The 23,068-nt window shown below is 60.1% G+C and overlaps 1 protein-coding gene across 1 annotated transcript in view; it reads left to right on the forward strand.

The window, feature by feature from the left end:
- Positions 1-23,068, forward strand: part of SYNPO2L (synaptopodin 2 like) — a 25,898-nt gene that overhangs the window by 1,208 nt on the left and 1,622 nt on the right. The window contains exons 2-4 of the mRNA XM_044420040.1: positions 8,973-9,124; positions 12,102-12,748; positions 22,619-23,036. Of these exons, the coding sequence (XP_044275975.1) occupies positions 8,973-9,124; positions 12,102-12,748; positions 22,619-23,036 (1,217 nt within the window). The remainder of the gene's footprint in view (positions 1-8,972; positions 9,125-12,101; positions 12,749-22,618; positions 23,037-23,068) is intronic.

Below are 23,068 nucleotides of genomic sequence, written 5' to 3' on the forward strand. Positions count from 1 at the left end.
GGGGCCGCGCTGCCGCTCCCCCCGCGGGTCTCGCCCCGGGCGCGCTGCGGAGCGGCGCGCGGCTTTCAGGCGGCGTCCTCAAAGACGGTGATGCCCAGGCGTCCCGTCGGGTGCTTCTGGGGCCTCTACATTTAAAAATGGATAGAGCGAGCAAGCAAGCGGCACTGTGGTACTAGTTGCTCCTTCTGCCTGGGATACACTGTGGAGCATGCTTCTTCTCTCTATTGCAGTATTTTGGCATAATGACTTCCCATCAGCAGGAAATAGAGCAGTGTGGTAAAAACAACACTTGGATCTTCTGCGTGCCAACTCTTAAATATGTTAAGAGTTTCCTAACAAGTGACCCTCTGGAACTGGGGCAGAGCAGCAGCAATAGTTGCGACTGCCAAAGGGAGGCTGGATGGTCCTTTACAAGAAAGAATCCACGGAGTGCAGCAGTGGCTGCCCGAAGGGCCATGCAAACAGCATTGGTTTATTTGCATGAAAAAAGACATACATCAGAACAAATCTGCATGCCCCGATCGATCCCATGAATAGCAGTGGTCAGTATGTTGGATATCGATTATTACAGAGCATTTTCAATGTGAATATAAAATTAATTGGTGATCTCTTTAGATGAGCACAAGACAAAAGGCATTAACAGTCCAAAAACTTCATGCCGCTGTTCTGTTTTTGGGTCTCCCCCAGGAAGCAGCAGTGGCAAATATGGAGAGGTTTCAAGGGGAAAGCAGTTCCATCCAAGCTCCCCATAAAACTTTGGGAACCGGGCCGGGGCAGGGGCCCCATCAAAGCCTTCCCTGGAGGTGCCCAAAGTGCAAAGGAGAATTACCCCGTGAGGGTAAAGCTGCAGTCTGGCGTCGCATCCGTCTTTTCACCCAGCGACAGTCCGGACTGCAGCTTGCAGGGAGGGGGTCCCGCTGGGAAATGCTGCCCACGCAGTTCCTTGGTCTGAGGAGGGCGCTCCTGCGGGCACGGCGAGTGCAGGGGCGAGGCAGCGTGGCAAAGCGGACTCGGCTCGGCAACTTGCCAATGTGGAGGGCGGGGGCGTGCCATGTGTCCTCCGCATCTGGGGCATCCTGGCTTCTGCAGTTTGCCAGGACAGGGTTTGCAATATGGATGCCCATATGTCATGAATGCCTCCCTGGACAACGAAGTGGGCCTTAGCTTCTTAAAGAAGGCAGTGCCGAAGCCTCTTTGGAAAGAGAACAGTTTAAATATAAGGATTTTCATTCAGGTTCGAATCCTCCATTCCTGGGCAAGATAGTGGTGGCTACTCAGCTCCAGGTATTCTTTGTAAAGCTGCTCATCTGGATCCGTTTCTGTGTGGTCTCAGGCCTGGATTTGGGCTGGAGACCCATTTGGCTGTCCTCTTGCACTACTTACACCAGGGAATGGCTCAGGGGAGCACAAGCCTGCAGGTTCGCCAGGGCATCTGCATGACTTTCCAGACCACAGTCCTGGTGTCCCCTTGGGCTGCCTCCTGAGTTGGGCTTGAGAAGCTCTGTGCCACAATGTCTCTGAGACTGGCCTTAGATCTCAGGCTTGGGGGACCTCTGTTTCAGCCCCAGGTCTTTGCCTTCCAGGGTGCCCCAAAGTTCAGCCTTTGGCTTCATGACTACATGTGATGCTGACTTGGCACTTGGGAGTCACATGCCCACAGACACATGCGTATAAGCACGCACGCATGCACTCACGCACACAGAGACCATTTCCTGGCCGCTGGAGCAGTACAGCAATGGAGCCAGTAACCTGGGGAGCTCGTCCTTCCGTGGTGGAGGCTTTCAGGAGGCAGTTGAAAAGCCACCTGCTGGGAAGGCTTCAACCTGCAGTCCTGCACTGAGCTGGAAGCTGGGCTCAGTGGCTTCTTGGGCCCCCTCCAGCTCTGCTGTTCTATGATGCTGCGGTTCTAATGATCCTGATGCGGATTGTTATGGTGGCAGAGAAAGAGCCATCTGCCCCCAGTTATCCAAGGGAGGGAGTCCTCCAGAATGCAGGAGGAGGAAATCGGGCAGTGGGGGGCCAGGAAGCCTTGGGGGCCACGGGAAGGGCTTGCGGGGCAGACGTGCTTCCTAGGCTGCGCTTAGTGCAGGGCACCCCGACCTACACGAAGCCCGTGGGAGAAGCCCTTCGAGGACTGGGCAGCAGCAGCAGGAGGGCAGGAACAGGCCGGTCCCCTGCTGCCGCCCCTTCAGCCGGGGTCCTGTGGGCCCCGCTTTTCCTCTTTAGAAAAGCTCAGCTCCAGGTTGCACGCCCCTCTCTTCCTGTGCTGGCCAGCACGAGGCATCTTTCCTTCAAGCTCTGAGGAGACCGCCCGTCTCCACAATGATTCCCCACCTCCCTCCTTCCCCGTTTGGAGAGGCTGACATGCATTAAAATCTGGGCATGGGCCAAGTGGCGCAGTCAGCTGGAGAGGCCCTTGCAGAAGGCCAGAGTGCTCCTTCCGTGTCGGGAGAGCACTCGAAGGCGATGGCACCTGCAAGCCCCGGCACCGTTGCCTGGAATGCAGGGAGGCCAGGCAGGAGTGAGGTGTGGGGCCCTGCCTGCCGTGAATCAACTGACAGGCGGTGGCCACACGGGGCATTTGTATCCACTGGATGCCGCAGGGTTCATCCCTCGGCGATCAGTGGTTGCTGAGACGTGGCATCAGGCCCCCAGCTGCGGTTTGCATGTTCCTGGGAAAACGAAGCTTTACGCCTGGATCGTTGCCTGCTGGAAGCCCCCCACAAACTCACCAGGATTACACTGGCCCTTTCTTTTGACAGCCGTGGAAAGTTTTGTTCACGAAGGCAGTGTGAGGTGTTGCTCTCCCCTTTTTGGAGTATCTGGAGGCTCAGACAAGTGTGGAAACGGTGGGGGCACTGAGAACAGTCAGAGAGCCGGTTGCAAACTGGAGGATCACCAAAGGGAGGCATAGTCACCTGTCCCTTTGGGGAAAAGTCCTCTTTGCTGTGCTGTCTGCTCCCCACAGCGAGACCGGCCTCTCCTGTGGGAAGGCACCATCCTCGCCATGGGTTCAGCAACCCCTGCAACGAGCCACGGGGTGCCGGGATGGCTCGTTGCCCCCAGAGCAGGCCCCCCGCTGGGAGCAGTGCAAGTTCACGCCGCACGACAGCGCGCCCTGCCCAGTGGCCCCCATCCCCAGGGCACTCAAGCCATCTGGCTGCTGGGAAACAGCACGGCGCCTGCTGCTTGCAGCTGGAGCGGAAGACAAAATGTCCAGTAGCCTCCCACCCTGACACAAGCCTGCAATATGCCTGCCCTTGGGGAGCACGTGCAGCTCTGGCCACTCCACCTCGAAAAGCATGTTGACGAGCTGGAAGACGTGGGGGAACGTGCAGCTCAGATGGTGACGGGGCTGGAGCGACCCGCGCGGTGTGGCCTGGAACGAGGGAAGCCCTCCTTATGCTGGAGCCTGCGATCCTCTAAGGAAGCTGCATGCTGGAACCAAAGGAAGCCGCTCTGCATAGGACAGGTGGCTGGACCGTGCAATTCACTGCCACGAGATGCAGGGGCGCCTCCCTGCCTGGGTGGCTTTGAAAGGGACTGGGCGCACCCATGGGGCATGAAGCTAGGAGCGAGACGAAGCACCAGCAGCCAAGAACGGCTGCCTGAACAGAAGAATGCCGGCTGTGCGCAGTGCCCAGGTCGGGGGCAGAATGCCTCTTCATTCCAGAGGGCGTCGTTCTGCCCATTGCTCGCATCTGGGCTGCCCGCGGGCCAACTTTAAGCAAGAAGGGCGTGTGGAGGACAAAGCTGGTGCACCTAGCGACCTCTGTCCAGAAGGGGCCCCCACTGGGCGTTTCCACAGCATGCTTGCTCGTCACTGACTCACTTTCATGCCTGAGCTCCATAGGCACCTCGTCCCTTTCGGAGCCTCCCGCAGTGAATCTAAGCAACAGGATTGACTGTGGGTCTCAGAGCTCGCCAGCTCGCTGCTGCTTGGGGAGTCATCTTGACGGGAGGTTTTTGTTTTATTTATTTATTTAAACAGCTTATATGCTGCCCCTTCGCATAAGCCTTGGGGCGGCTTCCAATCATAAATAAATGCCAACATATAAATACATAAAATAGTGGAGACATCCTGGCAAAGAAGTTGAGAAGAGGTTTGAGAAGGCCTGTTTCTGACCTCCTGAAAGAAGGTGATGTTCAGGCATTGGATAGCATGCCACGTGAGGACAAAAGAATTGGGTTAACTGTCATCCAGTCTTGGATGAGGTACCAAAGCATTGTTAGCCTCTCAACATCAGGTGTGCAGGAGTCATGCAGAGCCTCTGGAGCTACATCAGTCTGGTTTCTGGTCTGGCTCTGGGATAGAAACCATCTTGATCATCTAGCTGGATTTCTTTCACCGGGGAACACAAACCCGCGGTAGCCTTGGGAACCATCAGTCAGGGCAGCCATTTGGGCTGCTCAGCTTGATGGGCCATGAGAGGCCCTCTGTTATGGCAGCTCCTGTGCTTCCTGAAGGGCTGGTCCGGCAGTGACGGGTTCGGGAGCCCAGCTATGGGGAGAGCAGCGCTGCTTTGTTACCAGGGACATGGTGTCGCCTGCCACACACCCCGTGCCCAGGAGCCCTAGTTCCTTCAGAGCACAGCTGCGATCGTCACAATCCCCGGGATAAAATCGATTTCGTAGGAACAAGGTAACGTTCCGCGATAGCACAAAGCACTGAGGGGCGGCCACTTCCTGGTGGCCTGGGCGGTCAGTTCATGGAAGGCCACTTCCTGCGCAGTTCGCTCTCCTTGGGGTTGCACCCGTACGGCAGTCGAGAGGAGCGCCTGCACTTCAAAACATGCATGCACCCCACTGCTCAGAAAGCAGCATTTCACCGCTCTGAAGTCAAGGCTTTTGCACTCTGCAGAAGACCAGGCATGAGTGGATTTTCCTCTTGGGCTCCCTTTGAAGCCTCGCCCTCCTTCCCTAAGCCTTCTCCTCCTCTTGATCCAGTCAGAACAGCAGAATCCAGAAGGGGACCGGGCAGCGGAGGACGCTCAGGGTTGCCAGTCCTGCTCTCTGTTTCAGCCCCAGCATTCCATGGCTTGGAAATGCAGAGAAAGGGTCAGCCTTGAGATCTGGTGCCAGCAATGCCCCATCCATCCCCAGACCCAGGAAACAGAAGCTTGAGAAGAGGCCATCAGGCAGAGCAGACGGAAAGCAGCCCTGAGGCTCCATTGCAGCCGGAGGAGGCATCCCATGCGGCCTGCTAGCAAGGCTGCTGGGAGGGAGCAGCTGGTGGAAATGAAAAAGAAAGGCTGGGGAAACGGGGGCCTCGCGCTACTCCCCTCCCTGAGACGGGGCCACGGAGCCGAGGGCAGCAGGTCTCCTGGGTGTGTGACATCGCCCATCCGGACCCCAGTCCCCTCTCTGTGGAAGGGCTGAGGAGGGGTCTGTGGCACAGCCTGGCTGGAATGACCTCTGAGGGTGTTGGCACCTTCAGGAAAGGAGGAGTGCCATCCCAGACAGCCCTGGAGCCGTGCTCCATGCAGCTTCTGACTCCACACCTTTTGTGCCTGTACAAACATGGAACTGGCTGGGCTGGGTACTTTAGGCCGTTCATACATGCAACAGCTTTATAGGGGAACAAATTCCAGAGGCCTGGGGAAATGATGCATTTCCCATCCTCTTCGACGGCATGGGAACTGGGCCACTGCGGTGCTGGGGTCCCAGCATGGCGCAGCCCTGCACAGGTTCCCACCCGCAAGCACCGTGCCCGTGCCAAGCCGAGGCAGCATGTCACACGCTGCTCCCCCACAGGGTGGGCATGCCCAGAGCAGCGAAGCTGGGGGCAGACCGTGCCCTCGGGCTCCTTCGAGCTGCCGCCACCCACCCCATTAAGATGCCGGGCATTCCACAGGAAGGGGAGCCTGCGCATCCTTGCGCTTGCGAATGCTTGCTTGTTGGAAAAGTCTGCAAGAAAGGATACATTCTTGCCTATTATTGGGCACTGGGCTCCATTCAGTCCCATTCTTGACTGGACACATGTGCTTTCGTCTCCCCAGGCGTGGCATTTCATGGAGGCGTGTGGACGGCTTATTTGCTCCTGTCCTTTGCGGCCTTTGTGCTTGGTGGAACAGGGAAGGGAGGCCCGGATGGTGCTCTGCTTCTCAGGAACTGGAGAGGCCGCTGCTCCGTTGCCTGATTATCAGGTTTCATGTTCTCATTCCAGATTTTTTTTCTGTAAAGGCAGAGGAAGGGCAAAGACTAAAAGGCCAGGATGATGGCACTTGTGCTGATGAATGTGGCAGATGGAACAGGCCGCTTCTATTTTAAGATCGGAGGAAAAGCTGGGAGGTGATCTCTGGAGGCTGACAAAGGTCCACAAATGTCTGGACAGGTCAGACTTAAAAAAAAGACCAGCTTTCTCTCCACTCTCCATTCGTCCACAGGGCAGACCTTGAGGGCTGAGTCCGGTGCATCTCCACACATCTAATGGTCTTCCTTTCAATCGACAGGCAGGAGATGGCTGAGCTTCGCCGAAGCCGGCAGGGCAGGGCAGGGCAGGACAGCCTTCTGTGCCCGTGTGCCGCAAGCCCATCCAAAGCTCCCCAGGCCTGCTCATAATTACAGAAACCACTACCGTCAAATGATCAGCTTGGCGTTTCACTGGGTTTCACTCTTGGGCTTTGCTCGTGATTCTGAGGCAGTTGTACATCTACAGAGAATGCAAGTCTTAAGATATCAAGAATACTGTCATGGGGTTTGGATGACTGCATGAGCTGCCTAGGATCCCACACAGCCTGTTGTCCTGGATTGCAAAACGGTCTTGGGCCCCTCCCAACCCAAGTTCTCGATTCTTAAGATTTCTGTCAATAGAGAAAGCTGTGGCAGGACCTCCTGCACGCTGGGAAAGGACAGCGCTGATGACCTGTCATAGATTGGCAATCTGTTTCCAGGTCAAAGAAGGCATGTTTCTTCCCTTGCAGTGGGACAGGCAGCAGAGGCGCATGTGTGGAGCAAGAAGTCAGACCGTGCTGGAACGGGGTCTGAAAGGATGGCAAAGCCCACCGTGCCGTCTGCAGAAAAGGCTTCTGATGCTCTGGGTTCCTCCAGAAACCCAATGGGGAGTAAGACTCTGTGCAGGCGTTAATGCCGTGGGTCCCATTTGATGCTCAGCCTTTTCCCTGGGAAGAGCCTGGCTTTAGAAGGAGTTGAGCCCCAAGAGGGCGCTGGGGCGCCTGAAACGGTCACCGCCTGGAAGTGGGGAGCATGCAAGTAGTGATATGCGCTATCATGCGCGGGCCCCAAAAACGCTGGCCGATGTGCCTGGCTGGGGGTAGGAGCTGCCTTGCCCTCACAGCCGGCACATGGTTAGATGCACACTGTCTGCAGAGCGGCCACACTCTGTGGCAGCCAGTTGCCAAGGCTATGATGCGCTTTTGATGGATGGTGTGGCAGCCCAAATTGCCACATTGATAATATCCAGAAAGATCAAATGCCCGGAATGTCAGATTCAAGGAGGAAGAGCTCCTGTGCATGTTTTCTGGAGTTGGCCAAGGTCCCACCATCTTGAGGAGAGAAACCACTGTTCCTCAGCGTGTGATCTACCGCACCCGGCGTCCCTTTCGCACGTCCTGGCCAGGGTGGATGGCCGACCCCAGTCCAAAGGCAGGGCGGGCTGCGGATCACGGGCAATGCTTTCGAGAAGCACCCACCCACTGCTGCCCTGGAGCGGAGCGTTCCTGGCCGTCGGTCCAGCCCTCGCAGCCGCTCGTTCGCCTCGCTGGGTGGGCCGCGCATCTGCAGAAATGCCTGGCCAAAGTCCTTCTCCCATGACTCTCCCTGCTGTGTCTTAACAGAACCAGCTGCACTGTGGGCCTTGGCTGGAGATCGCACGGGGGGAACCTGCAGCCCTCTGGATGCGGCTGGGCTTCCACCTGGCCCTCTCTGACCACGTGCCCGGGCAGCGGGGGCCCTTGTGCTCTGGCACCAAACTGACCTGGGGACCACAGGCCCCCACACCGGCAGGAGGCCGTGGCTCCCATGCATGGAGGCTGGTGGTGTGCGGCCATGTGCCGCGATTTGTGGACTTCTTGCGACCCGGGCGGCACTTCTGTCCCGGCGGCAGCAGCAGGGTGTGTCCAGAGAGGGAAGCTTCCGTCTGGGCCGAACTAGGCTTGGGGCGGCGGTGACGGGGAGTCCTGGCAGAGCTTTGTCTGGGCCTCCTGTCCGCGGAAGCACAGGCGTATTTTATTTAATCGTGTTACTCAGTAAGGTTTAGTTTCAGTTATTGTTATTAGATTAAATGTATTGTTTTTCTTAGTGGAAAAAATGAAATGAAGCTCAAAGAAATGTAGAAGAAAAAGAAAAAAGGAAAGCACAGGTGTAAAACTGGTCTCAGTAGAGCAAGCGTTCTGGGTGTGGGGAGCATCGCCTCAAGTAGCTGTTGGGGTGCCGTGGGGCCAGGCGGCGCGTGCGGAGACTTTGCCCGGACACGAGGCATCCTTTGCAAGGCTGCAGTGGTTCTGAGCAGCACCGTGCGCACAAGTCTCCACCGTCCCTCCTAGAAGCCGCCCTGACTCTGCAATGTGGGAGTCGGGGAACACGCTCGCTTGGCAGAGAGCTGCCTCATTGCACTCAGTGGGACTGGCTTCTGAGCAGACGTGTGCAGAGTCGCAGTATTTATTATTAGTGATTATATTTTGATATCCCACCTTTTTTCCTTCTGAGTAACTCAAGGTGACTCACACAGTTCTCTGACTCCTCTCAATCTTATCTTCGCAACAGCCCTGTGAGGTAGGTTGCACTGAGAGTCCGTGCCTCGCTCAGAGTCACCCGGCCGGCTCCGTGGCTGGGTGGGGGCTCGAACCCGGGTCGCCTGAGTCCCAGACCTGCACACACCACCACCATACCACGTGGCCCACGAAGCCTGGCGGTGCCATCATGAAAGTGCTGCTGGCCTGCCCCTTTGGAGTGGAGGGACGGGTGCCCTGCCCTGCCTGTCTCGCAACTCTGCTTCTGCTGTCCCTCCCCAGATCCGCAAGAGGAGCAAGGCGTGCCGCGGGGGCCTGTGGGAGAACGACATGCTCCTGTCCGTCAACGGGAAGCCCTGCACGGGCCTCTCACACGCGGCCGCCATGCAGCTCATCGACGCGGCCAGTGGCACCCTCAGCATCGTGGTCAGAAGGTAACATGTGCAGCCGCGCTCGCTCTCGCTCTCGCTCTCGCTCTCGCTCTCGCTCTCTCTCTCTGTCCCCCGGGCTGGCTGGAAATCGTGGGGCCACCCCGGCAGGTCCTGGAGCATGGCTGGAGAAGCCCCCAGGAAGGGGGGCCGGAGCAGGCGTGGCAACGTGCTTGCCGCCCCTCGGCGAAGGGGGGCTGCAGGGCTGGCCGAGTGCCAGAAAGGGGGCTCTGGCGTGCGCAGGAGGGAGCGGACGATGGATGTTGGGCCATGTGGACAGGGATCTCCAGGGGTGGGGCAATAAGCAGCAGCGCGTGCTTTTGCGGGGTGGGAGGCCGAGAGAGGCCTGGCATGTTTCTGCCAGACCGGGCCGTGTGCTGGGGGCTCCTGGCCAAAGGCATGGAGAGGGGGTGGGATTCCGCGACACGGGAGGGAGGGCTGGAGCGCCAGCCGGGACTCGTTTAGGCCAAATAGGTCGGTGGCTGGAAGGCATTTCCCTCACTGGGCACCTTCCACGGGCTGGCACTGTGTGCTCGTCAGCGGCAGCATCCTGACATCACGCAAGCCCCTGCCAGAGAGCCCTGCGGCAGGAGCCACACTCTCATGGGGCCGCAGCAAAAGTTCTGGCTGGACACCTGCTTTGTGAAAAGGGCTGTCAAGGCTCTGGAAGTGTAGCATTAAGCAGGCGCTATTTGCAGCGGAGATGAATAAAGGCCAAATATAGCGTGTGCCTTTCACTCACTGAGCTTCTTTCTCACATGCAGTGGGCAGAGCAAGTTCTGGCCTGAGCCTCTGTAGGGACGACAGAAAGCCGGTGACACATTTCAGCAGCATTTGGCAGAGTCACGGTGGCCCCGAGCACCTTGCGCAGAGCAGTGCTCAGCTGTCCTGGTCATTCTGGAAGCTGCAGAAGCAAAAACATGTGCTTTCCCCCCCGAATCGTAGGGATGCCAGCTGAAATGCCACACAGCAGTTCACACCTTGTCATGGTTGAGGGCAGCCTTGAGCAGAGACCTGTGAATGACCGGCAACCAGAGTTTTACTATTTTGTCCTCAACCTGCGGGTGGATATGTGTGCACACTTGCTGGCTGCATCCTGACCATCAACGCAAAACAAATTAGAACTCAGAGTTTGCCAGAGCACAAAAGCTTCCTTTACATCACGAAAACGACTAGCTATTTTGGTGCCTAAAGATACCGATGGCAAGAGATATGCTGGAGCAAATGCGCAAGAGCCTTGGACCCGGCCCAGCGGCACATAGCTCTGCCCATGCGTGATACTGCACCAGCTGCGCTCGCGGCCTCGGTGCCATGACAGATGGCTGAGGGGCGGCTTCTGGCACGGCGGATGCTGAAAGCCCCTCGGGCCGAGACAGCACCCGAAGCCCAGCTGAAGGCCCTCCGCACTGGCACGGGCTGCGGGCGGGCGCTGGGTGACAGTGGGCCCTCCGGGAAGCCAGCCAGGTTGGTGGCCCTCCCTGGCCCTAGAAGATCCTAACAGCTTCAGGCCAGCAGCCAACTCCCCCCCCCCCCCAAGGGGCAAGGTGCTCGAGCGGGCACCCTTGCCCGAGACGGGCGGCCTGGAGCCATTTCGGTCCGGGTGCAGGCGCCCGTGTGAAACCGGGGAGCGGGGCGGCCAGGCTTGCAGTGGGCAGGCGGCAGCGCCTGGATGGCACGGTGCTCTGTTCCTGCCTTGCGTCCTCAGCAGGCGAGGCTGTGCGTGTGCGGAGCGGCTCCCGGCTGCATTGCTGGCCCGGACGAGGGCCGCCACGTGGCAGCTCGGTCCACCAAGGCTGAAATGCTGCCAGTGGGCGCTTCGCCCAGCCGGTGGAGGGAGCCCTGCTGCTCCTGGACAGGGCGCACGCCCCCTCAGGGACAGGGCCTCGGCTGGGTGGCCTGTGCAGCGCAAGGTGTCCCCCAGCAGCTCCTGCAGGTGGCTCGGCTGCACCCCCCTCTGGACAGGGTAGCAGTGCCTGTGGCTTTTATTTCTTCAGCGGTGTTGCACGTGTTGCCTCTGTGTGTGGCTGCAGGTGCAGGTGCCGCAAACGCCGCCGCTGCATTGAAGAAAGGGGCCAGGAGGCCCTGCAGGGAAGCCTCGTCTCGGCCCACGGGCACTGGCGGCCTATGTGCTTCTCAGCCACTCGGGCGCGATGCCTCTCTGCCAGTTCGCCCGGGCACGGCTGTCCGCACCCGCGTGCTTCCTCTGCGGCAGTGGCCTCTGGTCGCGGGGCGATTCCTGCTGCCCCCCAGCCCCCACCGCCCCGAGCCGCCCACCCTCTGCTTCCCGGCAGCCCCTGCCCTCTCCCCGCCGCATCACTCACCTCCCTCCACCAGCTGGCTCAGCAGGCCAGCGGTTTGCACACTTAAGTGCCGTACACGGGAACTGGATAATGAGGCTTGGTTCTTGTGTTGCTAGTCTGTCTATCCTTATTATCGTGCCGATGATGAATTTTTAGTAGAGGGCCATTTGCACCAGAGAGCTCTAGCTACTGGGTGGTATAGAAATTGAGTTGAATTGATGATGAGGCCCCAGGCCAAAAATAAATAAATCGCTGTTCATTCTGCCACCTGAGAACAGGCAGCATGAGCAGACCCGTCCCCAGGCTGGCTGTCTTCACCGATGCTCTTCTGATTGCCCTGCGGGGGGGGGGGGGGGGCGGGGGGGGGCAGGGCAGCTTGCATCTTAGCTGGCTATTGTCGGCCACCAGACTTGCTCCCGGCTCCTTGCAAGCGGAGACGTGCAGCCCCAGGCTGTGGACCGCACGGCTTTGGTTGGCAGGGACCAAACTTGTGCTGGTTCCGGTGCTCCGAACAGGCCAGGAAAACCCTTTGGCTCGTTCTCTTTTTGTGCCCGTTCTCTGCTCAACGCTTGCATTTCATCCTTTTTCTCTTTTTGGCCTTTTACCGGTCACTGCTCCGGAATCGGTGTACGAGAAGCACGTCCCCGGCCCTGCTAACAATGATCCAACCTTCTTTCCCACAGGGCAGCGAGCGGCGGCCCATCTGGTGCGAGAGCCCAGCGTTCCCCTTCCCCCAGGCAGCCTTTCCTGGGCAGCCGGGCCCCCCCGGTGCGCAGTCCCGAACCTGCAGCCCCCCCTTCCACCCAGGATGCCGAGCAGCCGCCCCAGCGCCAGCCCCACCTGGAGAACCTCACCTCCCCTCCTGACAGCGAGGCGTACTACGCCGAAACCGACAGCGACGCCGACAATGTCGCCCAGGAGAAGCAGCGCAGGGCCCGCAAGAAGAGCCCCCGCTCCCCCCCGGGTGGGCTGAACAATCGAGCCGGTGAGCCGCCGGACGAGGTGTCCCTCTCGGAGATGAGCGGGTACGACAGCACCCCCGAGGCCCCGGCACCGGCCGGAGACGGAGGAGAGGGCCCCGGTGGGGTGGCCAAGCGGGAGATCATGTGCCAGCCGGGCAGCCGCACAGACACCCCCTTCTCCGAGAGTGAGGCGCTGCTGCAGCCCCCCGAGCCCGAGGACCGGGAGCCCTCCCCAGAGGCCCTGCTCCTGCCGCACGCCACCCGGGCCATCCGGGCAGAGAGGCACCTGATCCCCATGGTCGGGCCTGTGGAGCACCCCGTGGACGAAGACCTCACCACCAGCTATGCGGAGAAAGCCAAGCAAGCCAGTAAGAGCCCGCTTCCCCTTCCCCAGTCCGAGTGGGTGGGGCTTGTGGATTTCCACGCGCAGAGCGCTAAAGGGGCCACTCAGCTCTGGCTCTGATTCTGCCTCTTCGCTAGCAGGCAAGTCGTGAGGTGCTCAGCCTGGAGCATAACCTTCCACGCTGTGTTTGGGGTGCGAGAAGAAGAGGCATTACAGAGAAAGTAGCACGATGCTCAAGGGCTGAGAAATAATTCGGGGGCGTTTCAGAAAAGCGGAAATGTGGTTTACTTGCATTGGCGTTACGTGTGTGACCCGCGCACCTTTCCCCGGGGCTCAAGGGTCGGGTGGGCAGGTGCCTTCCTTTGGGACGCGTTCCGCCCCAGCCACCACCCCAGGAACGCTGGGGCCTGCAGTGCCGCTCCTGGGCAAGTGCTTCAAGCGCACTCCGGGGCTCCGGTGAGCCAAAGCGGAGCCACCACATGCGCAGCGAGAACAGCATGCCCACTGGCCGGCCAGGAGGAGGCGGCGCCCCGCTTAGGCGGCATTCTGCTCCGGCTGCGGGTCCGCAGCTCCCCCCCCTTCGGAGCAGCCCTGCTCGGGTGCCGTGGCCGCCCGGTGTCCCGGCTCTGCGTTGAGTGACCTGAGCCGTGGGCGGCCCTGGCAGCCTGCAGCCGCCTGCACATGCCCCCCGCTGCTCGCGGCCCTCCGTGCCCGGAGGCAGCTGTCCCCGCTGGCAGGAGATCACAGCGGAGGCTTAGCGGGGGGCTGCGCGCACCAGGCACCAGAGTTCGGCTCCGACGGCAGCACGGCAAGAGGGCCACCTCATGTGCGTGGGACAGGCCTGCTGCCCCTGCTCCCGGCCCCGTTCCCGCTGCCTCGGCCCCTTAGCCCAGTGGCTCAGCCCTGGGCAGCCCGCGGTGTGGGCTGCGCTCCCTCGGGCCAGCTGCCATCCCGCGGCTCTGGCACTGATCTCTGTGGGGGGGGCATGGTGAGCGGGGGGAGGAGCTGCCCCACTGAGCCTGTTTGCCTGGGACCGCCAAACCCAGAGCCCACCCTGCGCTAACGCTCTGTTTTGCATCGCTGCCGCCTCTGCTCGTCCGGGTGGCCCCCGCCGTCTTTCCTCTCGGTCTCTTCCACTCTCCTCGGGACAGCCGATCTTGGCCAGCCCGGGCAGCATCGTTTCAGCCTGAAGGGTGCTTTCCACTTGAAACATGGGCACAGAAGCGATCGCCTGGCTGGCCAAAGAGTGCCAGTGGCTCGGTCCTGAGGGGACGGCATCACCGTGCCCTGAGAGTCGTCCCGGCTCTTCCTGGCCGTGATGAGGACGACAGCAAAGCGCTGCTGGGAACGTGCCTCGGTGGCCAGCTGGCTCCCTCCTTTGACAGCATGTACAGGGCCGAGCACATTGGAAGAAGGTTCTGCTTGAGGGGCGGGGGGAGGCAACTTGAGAGGCTACACAAAAGCAGAAAATGCCACCAGTGTTGCGCACGTCACATGGCCCTGACTTTCCGTTTTTCTGCCACCACCTTAGCCGGTGCCGTCGGGACCCCCTGCGTGCCTCACCTGGCTTGGCAGAGCCTCGGCCGCCTGCCTCCTGCGCTCTCGGAACAATGTGTTTCGGGGCTGAAATGAGGGCAGCCTGCCAGAGATGCCAGCCCCCTTAGAGCGCGCCTATTTTGCTCTCCTGAGTAATGCGCGGACGGACGAGAGGCGAGTGCTGAGCAAACCAGCTGCTCTCCTCCATCTGAGCGTCCTCGCGGTGGCTGAGCCATGCCTTGCATCACAGCTCATTTTCACAGGCAGCGTCAGTCTGGTTGGAAGGAAAGTCAGATTTTCTGCGCTGAGCAGTTTTTAGGGTGCCATAACCGAAGTATTCACGGCTGTGGAGATAATCAGAGAGAGGAGTTGACGCAAGCGCTAGTGAATCCCGGCGCTGCTTCAGATGTGACACGACGTCTGCAGGCAGCAGCTGCACGTGGGAACGAGCCTCTGAGACTGATCAATAAGTAAAAATACCTGTAGGCACGGTCCGCACTCACAGTCACACTCATCCGCCTGGGGCGGCCAGGGCCAGTCCTGCGTTCTCGGGCCACGTGCAGATGCGTGCGCAAGAAGCACACAGCGGGAGCTGTGGAAGCCTGCCTGAGCGATGGCCGGGCACCCCAGAGCACCTCCACAGCTCCCACTCCAGATCTTGTCTCCGGATGCAGAGACGCATTTTGAGTTGACGCAAAAGACCCAGCTGCTCCGGGCCGGCGGAGTTCACGGAGTGGGCAAAGCCCCCCGCACAGGGCTTTGCTGGGCCTTCCCGCAACACCACCGTCCTCCGGGGCTTTTCCCCAGCTGTCCAGCCAGTTCTGTGGCCTTTTCTAGAGGAGGAGAGCTGGGTGTCGCCGTGACTTCCTGCAGAAGGCGTGTGTGCTCTCGCAGCTGCGGCGACGCAGACTCCCGCCTGGACTGCGGTGTGTTCCGGGGTCCGGGTGGGGAGCCCAGGCGTCACGAGGGATGGGTTGCCTCCAGCAACCTGCCACTGGCCCCTCCACACCCATTGCAAGGCGGTGGGGGGGGTGAGGGGCCGCCCGCATAACTGCTTCCCAGGGCTCCATGGGGATAAGGATCCGGGCTGGGAACGGGCTCACAGTTTGGCGGGGATTGCAGCCCCGCTCCTGCCGGCACTGCCTCCGTGGGAAACCGGTGCGTGCAGAGGAAGGCCCCGCACGGTACTCTGCCGCAAGTGGAGGACCGGCACGTCCCGCCAGCACCTTGCCCGGCCTTCCAGGCGCCCCGACCGGCAGGCAGCGGCCAGCCCTGCTGAAACGGGGGCCAAGCAGCGCCGGGACACGGGCCTGGGTCGGAGCCCGCCTTGCCCGGCCGCCCCTGCGCCCGCTGCGCCCGCTCTGGCGCGCCCTTCCGCACGCCGCTTCGCCTGGACCCGAGGCCGGCCGCTTGGGCCTCCTCGTGCCGCCAGAAGCCGCCCCGCGCCGCCGCCCGCCTCCCCTGCGCCGCCGCCGGGGCCCCTCTTGCGCCGGCCTCCGGCTGGTTCCGCGAGCGCCGGGCCATCCGCCGCGCGATCTGGAGCAAAAGCCGCAGAACGTAGGGCGCCAGCCTCGGGCTGACCCACAGCTGGGCTGGACCAAGCGGCGGCACCGTCCGGGACGGGAGCTGCGCGCGAGTGCCCGCTCCCAGGGCTCGTGGGTCCCCGGCGCGATGGGGCAGCGCTGCACGGCGTGGGGCGAGAGGCCCAGGCGCGCTTCCGCTCCGCTCCGGACGGGCTGGGGTTATGGGGAGGGCGCAGACGGCGGTGGGGTCCGTGCGTGTGCCGGCTGCGCGTAGGATCACGGAACAGGGACCTTGGCAGGGCCAGAAGGCCCCCCCCCCCCCCGGTGGTGCAGGACTCCAAGTCACACCATCCCTCTCAGATGGCTCTCCAGTCTTCCTGAGTGTCTCCAGCACGGAGAGCCCCCACCGCTCCAGGCAGCTGGTCCCACTGCCCATTGCTCTTGCCAGCGAGGAAGCATCTCCCGACATCCAGCCAGACCCTGGGTTCATGGGCTCATAGACTGGTAGAGTTGGAAGGGGCAAGGCGGCCGTCGGGTCCAAGCCCCTGCCAGTGCAGGGCTTGCAGCTGCACCGTTCCGTTTAGGTGGCATGGGGCTGCCCTTGAGAACAGACCGGATACTTCAGTCGGTACAAAGTAGAGCAGGTGGCAAGAGCTGGCAGACACGGTCACACAGAGCCAGTCCTTTGCCACCCTCACTGGTTGCTGATGGGTCTGGGCCTCATCTAAGGTGTTTGTTTTGACAGATTAAGCTCTAAACAGGTGAGGGTCCGGACATCTGAAGGACTGTCTCCTTCCATGTCCCCTTGCCCACACCCTAAGAACATCCGCTGAGGGAGGGGCCTTTCCAGTGGTGGCACCCCGCTTGTGCAGGCCTGCTCTCCAGAGAGGTACGCATGGTGCCAACCCTTCGTTCATTGCGGTTCCGGGCTAAAACCTTTTTATTTACCCAGTATTTTAATGGTAAGATGATTTTACTGTATGTTTTATATACTGTATGTTGCATTCCAAGTGATGTTGAGGGTTTTATTGCTGCTTTCCTGCCCTTACATAAGCCATCTGGCGATCCTACATGGATTTGGGATGGCATATAAATATTTTAATTAAATGAATGAATGAATGAATGAATGAATGAATGAATAAATAATAGGAGATCCTGGGGGTGCCAGAGGCTGCTTGGCCGAGGAAGCTGAAGCTGGGTTTTCCTTGCAGGCGGGAGAGGGCTTCCTGGGCCAGTTGGCCACAGGGTGCATCCAAGGTGCCGCATTCCTAGAAAGGTATGGAGGGCTGGCAGCAGCCTCTTCTGCTCACCACCTTCCCATGAGGTCCCCCCTTCCTTCAGCCACTTCTCTCTCCGTGGAAGATTCATTACGAATGAAAAGATGCACGGGCTGCTTGCAGCCGTCTGATTAACGGTGCTGGGGGCTTCTGCCAGCCTGGAGCCACCCAAGAGGAACGTGTCGGTGCCAGAAGGCACCCCGGGGCATCTAGGGCCAGGCGGAATGTGCTCTGTAACACACCTGCCTTTGAGCAGACTGGAAATACTTTGGAGTCCAAAGGCACCTTCATAATAAATTACAGGCTAAAACAAAGCAAGGAAACGTGGAGCACATACGAGAGCGTGCAGCTGCTCTTCATCTCTGACTGCGGTCGTGTGGCTTTCCACGAACCGTGACATCAGCCTGGAAAACTTGCTTTGGCTGCCAGTGCTCCCTCGGCTTCGACTTATTCTTGCCACAGAGCACCAGTTGCTCTTTACAGCTAATAGGTAAGGCTGTGAACAGGGACCAACTCTAGGACGCGACGCGCTCAGCATGACGCACTTGTAGCCCAGGTCGTTTCAGTGGCGATGGCGTGAGCAATCTCCCTGCGAGGCACCCTGCGAGGCACCCGAGCCTTGATCCGGCTGGACTGTGCTCGCGCTGGGCGTGAGCGTGGCACCGTGCTTCTCCAAAGCAGCCCGCACAGTGCTGTTTTGCGTGGCAGGGCGCCACTGCCTTTCCGTTCAACTTCGGGCGTATCCTACTCACAGAAATCTCCCGAATGGATTGAGCCAGGGCAGAGGCTAAGCACTTGTCTAGGCAGGGCTCTTATTTTGCACTTCTTTTATTTGTCTGTCGGTCTCTTCCCTTTTTATGCCACCCAAGAGCTGAGGCACTGCCTCTTCGGCACCCACTTTCCCTGTTTCTTTTTGGAATGGTGGCGGTTTTTGCAATTCCAGACTCCCGCGGCCGCCTTCCACCCGCGCAGCCGTGGCCTTCCGCGTCGCTCACTGAGTGCTGGGGGGAGTGAGAGCACTGCCTGATCTTAGTTTCATCTTCACCTGGCCATTTCTGGTCCAGTATTCTTTTGAGCATCTGCTGCAGGAAGGCATGGAGATGGGGTAGAGCTATCCTGGACAGAATAGGGTTGATTCCCTTTACCAGACAGTACCTACCCGTGAAAAGATCATGTCACGAAATGCACCGAAAGACAGGAGAGGAAAACCAAACATGTAGAGATCCAGTGTTAATCCTGCCCAGATTCCAGAACCAGAATTAGCAGCTGCAAAGTCTTGACTCCAAAGTCTGCGGCAACCCCAAGACTTCTGTCCCGTGTCCACACAGACACGAACTCCTGCATTCACCTCATCACAAAGGAGCAGCCTGCTTCAGCCTTCCTCAGGCACCGTGGCTTAGGCAGAAATGCCCACCGGAATCGCGGGTGGTCACAATTTAGCGCAGACTGCAAGTGGCGCAGCCGCCGAGCTGGCTTGTGGGAGCCTGGGCGGTGTTGCCACATCTCCGCCTGGTGTGCGAATGCCCCCCTCCCCCCGTCACTAACCTGTTCTGCAGAGGTTTCTTGCTGCTCACATTCAGTGGGGAAGGGATGGTTCCTCACACCTGGCTGGCTCCCCTTTGCAGGCACAAAGATGCAGTGCAGGTGCGCGGCTGGGTCTGAAGACCCCAGTCGCTTCTGGAAGGTGTGGGGGACGTGAGGCAGCTTGCAGCCCCTGCAGTGCAAGGATTATAAGCTGCCCATGGTGTGTCCTGCATTCATGTGGGGGCAATTTTGGTGTGCATTTAATAAATCGAGCCTTCGTGCTCTGGATGGCTGCGACATGCATTACGGGCATGCTGTCACTTCAGACTGCGCTGCGAGGCAGAAAGATCCGGTGAATCCATGACGCTCGTCTGGGAGGGGCAAGTGACCTGCTGAAGCACTTGGGTGCAGTAACCATTGTTGCGAAGCCCCAGTGAATCCCACGAGGGAGTAGCGCAGCCCTCCGCTCTCCTGTTCTGATTCTGGCCCTTGTGCTGCTCGAGCGACGCGATCCGAGAAGCAAGAGCTGCCTCGGGGCACCTGGTTGCTTGGCTGGTGAATAAAAGCCCCATAACTTCCCTGCCAGGGGCCCGTCCTGGGTGGCTTCGCGTGATTGCACCAAATCTCGCTCACTCCTTCGACAAGGTTTCCTGCCCAGCTGCAGCTCTGGGGAGAGCGAGCGGCGGCCCTCCCGGCATGCAGGGAAGCAGCGGCTCCTCGGCAACAGGGCGAGGGCCCAGCACGTCGCTTGCCACTGTGGCCACTGGCCGATGATCTGAGGCTGTGGAAATGGAGCCCCATGAAGGGAAATGCTCTTGGTAACTCTGGTGGGCTTATTCCGAGAGATGGATCTAGATGGGGCAGGAGTAGCCAAGTCTGCATATCCACATGATGTCAGCTCCATTCATGGCGTGTGTGTGTGTGTAAGGGCAGCATCAAAGTATGTGCACAGGTGAGGAGAGCGGATGCTTCTCCATCCATCGCCGCCTTGCACTGCCGCCCTGGGGGCCTGAAGCACTTCACTCCGGCTGTCACGGCTCCGACACGGGATCCAGGCCGCGACAGAAGGTTTGCCCCAGCAGAGCTTTGCAAGGGCAGGTGGGGGAGGCAGAGCCCGGCCCGGCTCCACCGCATGCAGGGCTGGCTGCCCAGGCAGCGCCCCTCCTCTGCCCGAGCGCAGGTGCTCACAGGAGAAGCATCGGGGCAGAGAGGAGGACGCTGGCTGCGCCTTCTGCTGCATCAGCCGGGGGGCCTCGTGGATGAGCCGTGCACCTCTGAAAGCGAAGCTGGGGCTGCCCTCGCAAGGGGAGGGATCAGGGAAACGGGCATTGCCACGAAATCGCACTGCGCGTTGCACAGAACCCCGCCATATTACTCCTGCGCATAACTGTGGTTCCATTGGTGGGGTGGGATGAGCCACCTTATTTTAAGCCGCAGCTCTGGGAGGGGGCAGGCAGTGGAGCAAGCGCCCGACAGCTGACAGTGTCCATCACCCTCCTCAGTGATGACATGTGGGGGTAAAAATAGAGCGAGTGACCTCATGGCTTTCAGCAGCAACACCAGAGAGACAAAAGAGAGGCTTTAAAAGGCCAGTGGAGTTGCAACCGGAGGGCCTTGGCCGTCTTGGGATTTTGGTTCTACTCCAGTCCTCCCTCCCTCCCTCCCTCTCTCTCTCGCTCTCTCTCTCTCTATGGAGTGCTGTGAGTTAAACGGGGTATGTGACATGCCTGTCTCTCCAGGACTGGATGCTGCTTTCGAGAGCATGGACCAACCATATGCAGGTACCCATTTCCTTCCTGTTCCAAACCTTAGTCAGCTTCCTCCCAGAAAGTTCCCCCTTTCCATCAGCTTATAGGGTTTTGCTTTGTTTTTGAATGACCTGCAGGCAGGGGAGGGTTAGGGTTAGGGTGAGAAAAAGAGAAAACGCAAGAGAAAATGTGGCTGCTTAGCTTTTGGATAGTAGGAAGTGGGCTGAGAGCCAACCATGGACATTGGAAGACCCTTTCTGGGCTTCTCCACACTGTGCAGCGCCTGGCTGCTCAAGGAGTCCATCCTTTTAGAAGTGACAGTTGAAATTATCAGTGGTAGATTCAGCAGATACAGGAGAAATTACATCCACAAAAATTCAGAATTAACGAAGGACTTCACTGCTACAGAATGTGCTTTGGGCCCTCTAAGAGGGAAGTGGGCCCCGTTGTGGAGGCCCGGCTGAGCGGCAGCATCCCCCGGGACGACGAAGGGGGTCCCTCCCCTTCTAGGGACTCCTGGCCACCAAGTGCCAGTGGGCTGGGGGGACCTGGGGAGGCCTGCTGCCCCCCACCCCACAGGCTGCTGTGAGGCTTCCTGGAGGCAGGATAGTGGGCCACGTGCTTCCGTGGTCGGGCTTGCGTAGTTCCGAAAAGCAGGCTTTGGGTTTGTCAGAATTTTGGCTGTTCTCTCTCCTCTCCACAGTGACGATTGCGCTCACTGTTATTCCTGTTGCCCGAGTATGACAGCAGCGAGCAGAGGGCAGGCTGTTCTTTAATTTCTTATGCTGGAGCATGGCCGACAATTTTCTTGGGAGTCACAAGCCTTGGGCAGCTGCAACTTCAGCCAGAACTTTCCCGCCTTAGCTGAATCCTTCCTGTTTAAACTGCCAGGGCCTGCCGCATTTTGGGCAGTGCCGCACCCCTTCCAGTCCCTGCAATCAGATGGCAGGCAGAATATCAGTGCCCGAATGTAAGCGGTGAGCCCCGCCAGCCCGCACACCGACACACGTGAGGCTCAGCCGGCGCTAGGGAGTTCCTCAGTATCGCTACTTTGCTTCGCGTCCGTCCCAGTGCCGTCTGCCCCTCCTGTCTGACCCTCACCAGGAGGGGAGCCGACAGCATCCAAGCAGATGTATTTAGGTGGAGTGGGGGAAGCCCACAGGCCCTCGGCCCTTCTTCAGGCTGTGGGGAGACCTTTTGCACGCTGGACCAAACCTCTGGGTGCTCCTGTGGTTTGGGCCTGTGATTCTGATGCGTCAGTCTGGGAGCGGGCTGGTCCAGGGGCCCTCCGTGGAGGGGGAGCCAGGCCACCGTGCTTTTCCAGGCATCTGAGGAGAAGCGCAGAGTGCACCAAGGCTGTTTTCGGCGGTGCACTAAAAATGTGTTTGAAGCTCACGCTTTTTATGTAATGTACGGCATCTTTTCACGGAGAAGGGAAGTGAGAAAAGAAACTGAAAGTGCATGGCAGTGAAAGCAGGCTGTATAGTTTGATACGAACTGGTTTAAAAGCATCCTGAGGGCTTTTGGCTAGCCGAACGGCCTATGAAAGCCCTAAATAGAAAGACAGACAGACAAAAAGCCAATGTATGTCCCAAAGCGATCTTGATGCACTGCTCGAAACTCCAGCACCCACTGGAATCATGACCGTTGTGTTTATTGTAAGCGATTGCCATCCTCAGGACGGGTCCGCAAGGTCTAGCAACTAATTCACCTTGGCTGCACGATTTTCTCCTCAAGGGCCCCCAGGCGCACCTTCCCTGCCGCCCACCCTCTCCGGGCGTGCGAGGGCCCAGCACGCTCAGCCGGGCAGCGCATGCAGCAGAATGACCTGGACCGGGGCGTCTCCAGGGGCCCACTGCGGGAGTGTCCCTTCCATTTTTAGAAAAGGTGCCCCATCGGCCGAGGGAAAGCCAGCCTGGCCTTGTGCAGCAGGGGCCGATTTCCCCCCGTTGTGGGGAGCTTTCGCGCTCTGCATGTGGACGGGCCCCATCCCATGAAGCTGTCGTGCGGCCACCCCAGGGGCGGAGGTGGCCAGCGCGGGTGTTTTCAAGGGCTACTGCTGCCCGACTCGCCCACGGAGGCACCCAGGGCCCAGACGCTCCTTTTCTCTGCTTGCCCGGTACAGCGGGGGGGGGGGCGGGGGAGAGGGCGGCCAGGAAGGCTCCCGGGCGGGCAGAGGCGCTTCTGCCCGGGCGCGGGAGCGACGGATCCGGCCCCGGGAGCGACGGATCCGGCCCCGCGGCCCGTCCCGCTCCCGCCCCCGACGCCTCTCGCCTTGTTCCCGCAGAGCTGCACCGCGGCGAGAGCGTGCAGGAGAAGAGCGTGAAGGAGGCCAAGACGCGCTGCCGGACCATCGCCTCGCTGCTCACGGACGCGCCCAACCCGCACTCCAAGGGCGTCCTCATGTTCAAGAAGCGCCGGCAGCGCGCCAAGAAGTACACGCTGGTCAGCTTCGGCAGCGTGGACGAGGAGCGCGCCGGCGACGAGGAGGACGGCGTGCTGCCCACCAGCGAGTCCGAGTTCGACGAGGAGGGCTTCTCGGACGCGCGCAGCCTCTCCAACCACGCCGACTGGGACAGCGCCTACCTGGCCGTGGAGACGTCGCGCCAGCGCCCCGCCGCCGAGCCGCAGCCGCCGCCGGGCCTCAGCGACGCCTCCGGCCGCGGCGCCCAGCTCTTCGAGCGGCAGAGGCTGAAGGCCGGCCGGCCCGCCGGCGCGGACGCGGACGCGGATGCGG

The sequence above is a fragment of the Varanus komodoensis genome, unplaced genomic scaffold (genome assembly GCF_004798865.1).
Source record: "Varanus komodoensis strain SLA01 unplaced genomic scaffold, ASM479886v1 scaffold11, whole genome shotgun sequence".
Lineage (NCBI taxonomy): Eukaryota > Metazoa > Chordata > Lepidosauria > Squamata > Varanidae > Varanus > Varanus komodoensis.